We start from the raw sequence: 10067 nt of genomic DNA on the forward strand, positions 1-10067 counted from the left end.
GCATCTTGATGTTAAAGTCATATTCCGTACAATGAACTTTCAAGGCTGCTTATTTTTTATATTATAATAAGCATTTAACTAACTTTTTTATTTAACAATTAAGAGTTTTTACTTTATCAAGTTTTCCGTTATGCTCTTAGATTTGAAATGAAGGAATATATCCATACATCAAAATGTATGATTATTTGTATTTAAAAAGCATTTGATTCTTTCAATCTTTAACTGATAAGTATTATGTACCAACGATCGTTCCGAATATATTTTGCTTATCGGATTTCGCATCTCCCCTTGAATCTTTTATTTTATTTGTTCATATTTTATTTTCTCATCTGAATACAACGCTCGTACAAACTGTAGTCACTAAATTTTAAATTCTAACCACAAATTTACACATGTACCATTTTAAATTTGTATAGATGTTTGATTATTTTTATTTGTTTTTATCTTTACGTTTTTATATTTGATATAAATCAATTACGTGAAACAAAAAAACATTAATAGATTTTAAAAAATTACTTACTACATCATAGATTACTAGTACAGATGGTAGAGAGCTGTGTCAACATTTTTTTATTCGTACAAGTTTTAATGATTATCAATGACAAATTATTACATATTGATTGTAACTTAGCATTTATATGTAATGAGTAAGTCTAGTTTCATAAAACTAATTGATTTGATATTTTACGTAACAGGATCGTATTGCAATACTACTTGATTTATCTACAACAAGAGTACTTCTAATTAAAAAGTTACACATTTGTATCATCAATATTGTTGATAAATTTAATTACATATGAAGTTGAAAATTCTTTAAATGACTTTGAAAACTTGTAGTGGAATGATATCCAAATGATAAAACAAAAAAAAAATAGAAGCTCATAGTATGTGTGGATAATTACTTGAAATTAATTCATCAAAGATGTTTCTTTATCAAGGTATCTATTATTTATTGTTTAAACAACTGACAGTTTTACATTGAGTCTATGAATTCTATCGATGATTAGAAACTAAAAATATAATAAAGCATCATATTTTACAATTTAATTCTATGAAGCTTTTTTTACCAACTATGACATATATATTCATAGCATATAAATAAATATAAATTACACAAATTAGAAGTGATTTATGAAAAATATTATGAAGCATAAAAATGGACATGGAAGCTTTACTAGGAAAATAACAAGATGAATTTGCAATAAATTGAGTACGTCCGATAGCCTGGGGTAGAAATCATGTTGATCATAGTATCAAGGATGTTCATTTCACATATGCATAAATATTCTGTCGATATATAATATATAAATCTTTCTTGTATTTGAGCAGGAAATGACACATTGCAATTTGTTTCCAGATGGTAGCGTGGAAATCAGTGCGTGAGTACTCAACGTATGAGACATTCAAAAAAATTTTCTTTGAAAATGATGGAAAGGAAGAAAAAGATGGAGAAAAAGTACTGAACTGTAATTCGTAAGTATAATTGCAACATATATATATATATATATACATATTCGACGGTGTCTTTAGTTAGGATCTTGTTGCGTTGTTAGAAGCATTCCCTTGTACTTTAGTACGTAACAAGACTGGGATTTACGCGTTCTGCTCATAATCGTTAACCACGATAAAGCGGCCAATCCTCCTGAGACTTACCTTGCGTTTAGCAGAAAAGCTCATTTTTGCGAGGAAAAACAACCAAAACGTTGTCTCAAAGGCGGAAAACGTTTCTCAATGTCTTGAATAAATGTTAAGTATATTTTATCAACCATCTGGCCTTCCGGTCATGATTCTGAGCGGCTTTTCTCGTAACCAACATGATAAAACACATTTAGAATGAATCAAATTGTTTTATTTGATCAAGTAAACACGTAAACTCGTTCGAGACGATACAGATTGGCAATTCTTCAGACTGGTACGCACCAGGACATCAAAGATTAAAGTTCCCAGAGTAGTTTTTTCTGTCAACTCATATTATACTAGGTGATGTGTCAACCAGTAGTGTGTAGAAAAAACAAGGCTGTCTTGCAATGAGTGATACCGTTTATTCGATGGTAGTTGGACTACATAATTTGCGAGTTTTTTACTGCATTTAAGTAAAACATTCGTTTGTAGAAAAATTTATTAAAAACTTGCAAGATATCCAATTATCATTAATAGTTGTTTAATATACAGATATATTAGATAATTTGAACGATTTAAAAAAGGTCAAATCTCAATAGGATATTAATTATATCGTCGATTATTAAATATTATATTAATGACATAGAAAAAAAAATTTCATTCAAGTAAATTCTTATATAAAATTCATTTAATTAATTTACTATTATTGATCGATAACTATATGCAATATAGTTATAGGAAATATCACATAAGATGGCATTTTAATGAATGATTACTAATGTCAATATTAAAAACAACTGAAATATTTAATTGGTTTATATTCACAATTTATATTTACAATTATTATTATTATTATTTATTGCGACAATTTTGAATTAATATTGGGTATTCTATATCCCCATTGCATTGTCAACTTCATAATTAAATACTTGTATAATATTATTATTGATAGTATTTTATTTTTATCAGTCTGTGTGATTAAATACATTATTGTAATCAAATGGCAGTGTGGGATCAGTACTTTTAACTGAAATCACATTGCAAGTTTTATTATATTTACAGCATTTGAAACCATTTTCATAATTTTTTTTTTAAACTGATTTTTTTATTTACATCAGGAATTACGTCTTTTTGCATTAATACTGAGTTTAGGTATCGATTCAAATATCGTTATGATATTTTTATCAATCAAAGAAATTTAATTCTAACAGTGGGGTAAAGGATAAAAAATATTTAACCAAAGTTTTTTTTTCTATAATTATCATTTTTTTCTTCTCTTTTGAATTTTACTTTAATTGGATTTAAGCGATACCTAAGACCAGTGATTGATTTTGAGTTTTTTCCATTTTCGCATACATAGCTCATATACATACACACACAATTATTGATTGGGATTTACGCAATAAATAAATGTTCAATAAATAAATCACTAAATAAATGTATCGGGATTTCCGAGATTCGTGAGGAGAAGATCAGCCTCTTGTCCAGATACTGTTGCTCTTATTTTAATTATTTAACTTACGAAGAAATTTTTTTTCAAAAAACAATAAAAAGTCTATCATTCATTATCTTTTGATAAATTAAAATAATCTTCCCTGTAATTTAATAAAACTAGATCATTAACTAATTATAGATTGAACGTGTAAAATATTTATTCGGGACGTGAATTAATAGTAAATTGCATTAATTAATGAATTAATTAATTTCATATCAGTTATGTACACTTTACAAAGAGAGAAAAAAGCTTTTGAGACAAGTTTTCACATTGCAAGTCTTTTAAACGGAAATGTTGAATCAACTGATGATCGATTGGAGTCAATAACCGGCCTGTTGATTTCGAGTGATTCCATAAGCGATTGTGTGGTAGTCTTGGCATAATTTTCCGTTCTTTCAGGAGATGTTGTGTCCATAGTTGTCATCATTAGACCATAATCACTAGAAGTACCTGTTGGATCATCATCTAATCCAAAATCTTCTTCACTTGTTTCTTCAGAGATATCACTAGTGGTAGATGTTGGGATAAAAATATCATCAGATGACTCAAATGTTGGCGAAAGCAGACTAGTATTTTCAGTGCTAAATTCTACAATAACAGATGGAACATTTGAAGTTCTGATTATTTTATCATAAGACGAAGGTGTACTAATAACTTGGGTTTCCATTTTCTTTGGACTTGTTAATTTCATTGTTTGATTAACGGTCTTTTTTGGTGGTTTGTACCTCGTGGATGGGTCCCAAGATGACTGAGTAGTAGGTCCAAAGAACCAAGTAGCTAAAGTAGCACTAGAATTCTCTGTGGGAGCTGGCACAGTTGTTCTTATCGATCTTCCAGGAAATTTCTTTTTTACCAGGCTTGAATTCTCCTTGAAAATCAGTCCCTTCTGCTTCATGTCAGCTGTGTTGTCGACGCCATCGACTAAGCTCACTTTTCTCGTAAGCTTTTTTTTCGAATCTTTCTTTTTTGAATGACTTCTTTCATCATTTTTAACTACTTCTAATCGTGATTTCCGCTTTACCGCAGGAGTATTTAAATTTTGCTTCCTTGATAATTCATCACTAGCTACATCTTCACAAGATCTCTTGGATTCAACGGAACTCTCAACGTTACCACCAGTATCTGAACAACGTTTGCTATCTTCTTCAACACGAGTTTCACAATGAGAATTCATTTTTTCATTCTTCTCACAGCGTCTTCTTCTTTTTTTTCGTTTTTTTCTCTTTCTGCATCTGAACCTATCTCTGCTATCTTTCTCTTGGTTAGACAGACTAGAAGAACAAATCGATTGTTGAATATTTTGATGATGCTGTACATGATGATGACGAACCCTATGTTGTGCACCCAATATACGATTCTGAAGGGTTTCTAGTCTGTCCGGTGATGCTACTAAAGTCAAGACTCTTGCATAAGGTGAAAGTCTACCTAAATTATGACCACGCGCTTGAACTCTTCGAGGTTGACCATAACGATTTAACCCCATGTAGAGAGTCTTTCGAGGCGTTGACCATCTCACTGAACTATAAGTATTATAATTATGAGCCTCTAATGTCTCGTTGAACACACAATCTTCAGTGTACTCTCGCTGAAATAAAGAAAAAAAATTATTGTTATTTTCAGAATTAAATATTTATTTACTTTAACTAATTTAGTAATTATAGCTTTTTAAATAAATATATATAATTCAAGATTAACATTTTAAAATAAATCGTGTAAATAACCATGAGCAATTATTTATTGATAGTTGTTTACTTTGCCTAATGTCTTGCGTAAAAAGTCGTACGTGTTCTAGAGGGATAACTTTAATCTATTTTAAAGTTTAAGATTGAAAGCCTAATAATAGGTCGAAGCTTTTTTAAATGATAATACACTTTTCTTCCTGCATTCTGCGTTACCAATTCTCCCTATCTGCTAAATCGATCACGTAATATCTCAATGAGAGTCTTCCGCTGCTGTCACTTGCTTTACAATGAGTCGGCATTCTTTGTTTTCAATAGTAATTATAGGCTTTTTTCTTTTTTTAAAAAACAAAAAGTACAAGTTCATGAATTGATGATAAGAAGTTGAATCAACTTGAGAAATATTTTGTACAATTAGCAATTTACAAGTATTTTCACGTCATTTTCATATACCATTTATCAGTTTGTTCTTAAACTTTTTCAAGTAGAATTTAATGCTTTTACACAATGATATGTATAACTATAGTAAAGTTAAGAAAATTTATAGACTAGACTTAACAAGATAATAACTTTTTTTTTCGTTTAGTTTTATGTTTTCAGCTGTACACGTATAAGTTGGACGAAGTCAAACATTGCATGTTGGTGATCATGGTGATACTTATGGGTGTGTTGTTAGCAAGTTATAACTTATGTCAGTCATGATTTACAACAAATTTTATTTGTTTTTATTTTTCACCAATTTGACTGGTTTTATTAAAAAATAATGAGCAAAAAAAGGAGGAAATGTTGATCAGTGCATCAATTCATAGAAATAGCTTGATTAGTCTAAAAGTGAAATTTATCGTTATAAGGCAGTTGTTAGGTAGAAACATCTTATTTTACTCGTAAATTTGGAGCTTAATGTGATGTAGAAAAGTATCGGCTGATTTAGGAAGTATTAAATAATGGTTAAATGTTAAGTGTTAATAGGGAAGTGTCGAAAATAATTTCGTTGTTAGGTTCAAACGGACCGAGCTCATAAAGTTACAAGAATACGATGTCGATGGCGTCAAAAGGCTTCTCTCGAATCGTCAAAAAACGTTTTTTTAAAAATTATTTCAGCTTTTTTAAACACGTTTCTACGTCAATTCATAATCCTTGGAATTAACTCATAAGTTAGTTTGTGAAGCAAAAGAGGATAAATAAAAAATAATAATGTGTAGGATAAATAATTCAACTTTTGATTGTAATTTTTATGTCTGATGATAATTCAAATTTTTTGATGTGTATAAAATGAGATTTAAAATATTTTGTTAAGTATGTTTACCATGTGCATTAAACAGATTACCACCCGTATCGAGTCGACTCGTATTTCAATCTCTCGAAACTGCAGGAAGCCTTCTCATTCTATTTATTCGAGTTTAGATATCTACAACTGTCACGTGTTAGTTCTGCAGCATCAAAAGCTATGTAAGCGAAAGGATTGCGATCTCAAGGATTATTTAAAGATATTCTCAAAACCTTCACCTTGTTTATAACCCTCTTTTCATCATCATGAACATCATCATGATCATCATTATAGTCGCCTTCTTCATCTCTTCAACCTTTCATACCTTGTTCTTCTCTTTTTTATTTCTCTTCGCCTTTTATTCATCTCTGGAGATTTAAGTCTCCTGGCATTGTTCAAGTTAACGGCCGTCCATCATAATATTTGTGCACGCGTCAACGGCTTGAATTATATCGTTAGGAGACGCACTGTAAGCCGATGCTCAACGCCGGCATCACGACGAAAGGTTGTTTTTCGTACCAGTATCAGGAGGATTCTCAAGTAGTGATGTACGACCACAGAAACGAACAGGACGTGTTAACTTTAACGAGAGTTCTATTCAAGAGATGTTGAGAAGATAAAACCGCGAGATTATATATAAAATCAAGCGCCGTAAGCAATTTATGATAATAATAGGAATAGTAAAAAAATCCTTTATAAAGTGGGAATATTGCATTCTTACATCATTAATAGTTAGCGAAAATTATTGATTATTACTATATACTTCTAGCGTAAAATGATCGATTGCGGAAACTACCTGGTGCATCCATCAACTGTTGTCTATACCATCCACCATAATACTCCAAGGGCTTCACTTCTTACATCTGCACTATGACTTATATAAGTTTATGCTTATATGTTATATATCAACTGCATCTGCTCTAACGGTCATGTTCAATTCTAGATTAACCTTTTTTTCGCTAAATATGCGGGTTAGTATAATAAGGTATAGCTATTTTGCTGATGATCAAAATGAAGGTGAACTTGAGTAATTGTTTTTGGTTAATATTATAGCCTTTTTGTGAGATAATTATCATTTAATAAAGAAATAAAACAAGAAAAGAAAAGTGAATATGGTAATAAAGTCGTTTGGTAACATTATCTTAGGATATCATTTTATAACTTATTAAAAGATACATCATTTTTTATTTTATAAGATAATTTAAATTTTATGCGATCATCATTATATAAATTAGCACTTTTTTTTTGGAAAAAATCCTCTCGATTCATTGATTATAAAATGTTATTATTATTATTATTATATGACAAATGTTTATGTCTATCTATTTATATCACACAGTATTCGATGAAAGTCATGATCATGATATGTCTAAATGTGAACGGTCATATAAGTGTCGCATATCACGATTCAATCTAAGTCAAGTTCAAGATGCGTGGGTGTAATCCTTACCATTTTAACACATAGCATCTCATTCGTGGGAAAATATTCGACAAATAATTGGAATCAAAAGTCGTTCAACTTTAAAATGTTAATTGATTGATCTACAAAAACATACGAAATTTTTTTCTGTCAAAACTTTAGATTAAATTATCAGCTCTTTTTATAATCAATAAAATGATGTTTCTTTTAAGTAATAAATACATGTTTTTAATTAAAACTTAATATAGAATTTTTAGTTATAATTATAATAAAAGAGTTATGAAAAAAAAAAAAAAGAATAGTAAAAATGAAAATAACATTTTTATGGTCTTGAAATATTTTCAAATTAAAAATAATCTACTTCATAGTTAACTGCTTCTTAATACCATGTTTTTATTTTAAATTTTTTATTTTTGAAAGAATAAATGGAGCATTCTCCTCACTTGATCCATCTCCATGCTACTTAGAATGAACCCTTTTGGAGAAAATTTATTTGATTAAATAGCCAGATTTAGCAGCTGCTTGATACTAATATAACTATTGGTATTCTTCAGAAAATCATAAGTGTTTAGATAAAATTAAAGCGGTAGTTGATAGATAATAAATTCCGAGAAACAGCCATATTCAACCGATAACTTGTATTTAAAGATGATGAGAAAAATATAAAATAAATTCAAAAACTAGAATTATATAATGGAATAATTTTTTAATATAGTTAATAATGTTTTATCTGAACATATACAATGTGACCTCTTATTATATGCTACACGACTTGCCGTGAAACTGAAACGCGTAAGTGCACGCGACGCGCGTGGCTCGCGTCTGCTGGCCGTATAATACAGTTGACTCGAGGCAATGCACACGGTGTGGCCTAGCGTGGAATTTCCTTCAGGCGTTATGCAAGCGAGAGCAGCTTCTGCCTCATCGTCGCGCGACTCACCGGTAGCAACATCTGGTAGATCATGTTGTTATCTCTGTCTTTTCTTTACTCCTGAAGTAGTAGTAGGATCTTCACTGGTTTGCAATTACAAAAATCTATGTTATATCGATGCTTTGAAATATTTTTTAATCTTTATTCTTTTTATTATTCCAGTTTCCTGCACACAAGCCTCGTTATGATTTTTTCCATTTTGGACACCTTTATTTCTCTTATCTTCTCCACATCATATGAATATTTATCTCAATGAAAGTGTTGACCAAGTCACATTGCCAATAAAGTATTAATTTCTTGGGATTTTACAATATAAATGTCGGAATGAGTTTGAAGAAATGATCATCAATTTGACGACTATGAAATAACTGGAGATGAGGAGAGTATCAAGAAGTAGGGAAAAAGAATCATCCTATTTATTTCCTATCCATGAATTTACATGGACACATGAAATTAGTTTATAATTGATATATTATTGATAAAGTGAATGACTTTTTCCTTATTGATTAAAAAATTCAAATTATCATCCAATCATTGGTGCGCACCTTGTGCACACAATATATTCTAGTGTTTGATGAATGTCAATGGTATTTCTTGCGGAATGTGAATAAAAAATTTCCAAGAATTGAATGAAACAACTGTAATGGTGATGGTGATGGTTTAGTCTTGAATCAGACTCTTCTGATTAGGAGTCACCAGGTTTATTGGCATTCAACTTGCAATCAATGAAGGTAATTAGCTCCTTATAAACTAATGTTTACAATTTTTATTATTATTTAATTTTTTTTTACTTTTTTATATTCTAAACGTCCTTGTAAATTTTTATTCACTTTGCCGTAATTTATATGATTATATATTATTTAATTTAATTGCTAAAGTGATCTTAACATCCTGTATACTTACTAAAATATGAAAATAAAATACTTACAGAACCGTAAAGCAGACCACAAGAATCCATGCAGAGGTAGAGACATGTTGCAACTCCTTGAATCTTTAATTGACCGCTTGACACGGAAATCCTTTGGAATATTGCTGAAAATCATTTATCAGTTATTCATCAGGAATACTTAATCATCTTATATTGGTAAGTGAGCATGCTATGAAATAAAAACTAATGAAAATATGATGATTTATGAAACCGTAGGGATATAGAGCAGAGGAGTTGTATCAGCTGATAGTGTAACATATGGTTTAGAATGGTATATACAAAAAACTGAGGCACGCTTCGCGATAATCAACACAGTATTTTTGCTCGTGTTGCGTTTAACGACCTCAACTGTTAACAAACTACGGCCGGTCTAATTAGTCCCAGAATCGTTGAGTTTCAACTTGCTTTCATATACAAAAATATTCGTACATAAAATAACATGTGTATATATATATTTTATATGCATACCTTATGCTTTTATGTTTAATAACATTCTTCCGCATTGTTGGAGTAATGTGAATTAATTTTATATAATATATTCTTTATATATTGTGTGCTTCATTGTATATTACAACAATGATGGTAATTAAATAATTGAATATTTCAAATATTCTCACATCTTCGAGTTTGATAATCTCATGTTATATTCATTAGCTTCAGTAACTAATTAAAGCACCTTGATACCGATTTAACGCCTTAGTGTTATCATGGAATAACGTTAGTAGAC

The 10067-nt window shown here is 29.9% G+C and overlaps 1 protein-coding gene and 1 long non-coding RNA gene across 4 annotated transcripts in view; one reads left to right on the plus strand and one right to left on the minus strand.

The window, feature by feature from the left end:
* The first annotated feature begins 750 nt into the window (after nucleotides 1-750).
* LOC118071970 (uncharacterized) lies at nucleotides 751-9491 on the plus strand. Its single transcript, XR_004690962.1, has 4 exons — nucleotides 751-938; nucleotides 1358-1473; nucleotides 8575-9143; nucleotides 9343-9491. It is a non-coding gene; the product is annotated as an uncharacterized lncRNA (long non-coding RNA).
* The window catches only part of bnl (branchless), a 29298-nt gene continuing 21618 nt past the window's right edge, over nucleotides 2388-10067 (minus strand). For all 3 annotated transcript variants that reach the window (XM_035090808.1, XM_035090743.1, XM_035090893.1), the window contains exons 3-4: nucleotides 9341-9444; nucleotides 2388-4700 (exon numbers count right to left, since the gene is read on the minus strand). In XM_035090808.1, coding sequence (XP_034946699.1) covers nucleotides 3381-4700; nucleotides 9341-9444 — 1424 coding nt within the window. In that variant the 3' untranslated portion in view covers nucleotides 2388-3380. The remainder of the gene's footprint in view (nucleotides 4701-9340; nucleotides 9445-10067) is intronic.

The sequence above is a fragment of the Chelonus insularis genome, unplaced genomic scaffold (genome assembly GCF_013357705.1).
Source record: "Chelonus insularis isolate UGA/USDA-ARS -01 unplaced genomic scaffold, ASM1335770v1 contig_116_pilon, whole genome shotgun sequence".
Taxonomy (NCBI): Eukaryota; Metazoa; Arthropoda; class Insecta; order Hymenoptera; family Braconidae; genus Chelonus; species Chelonus insularis.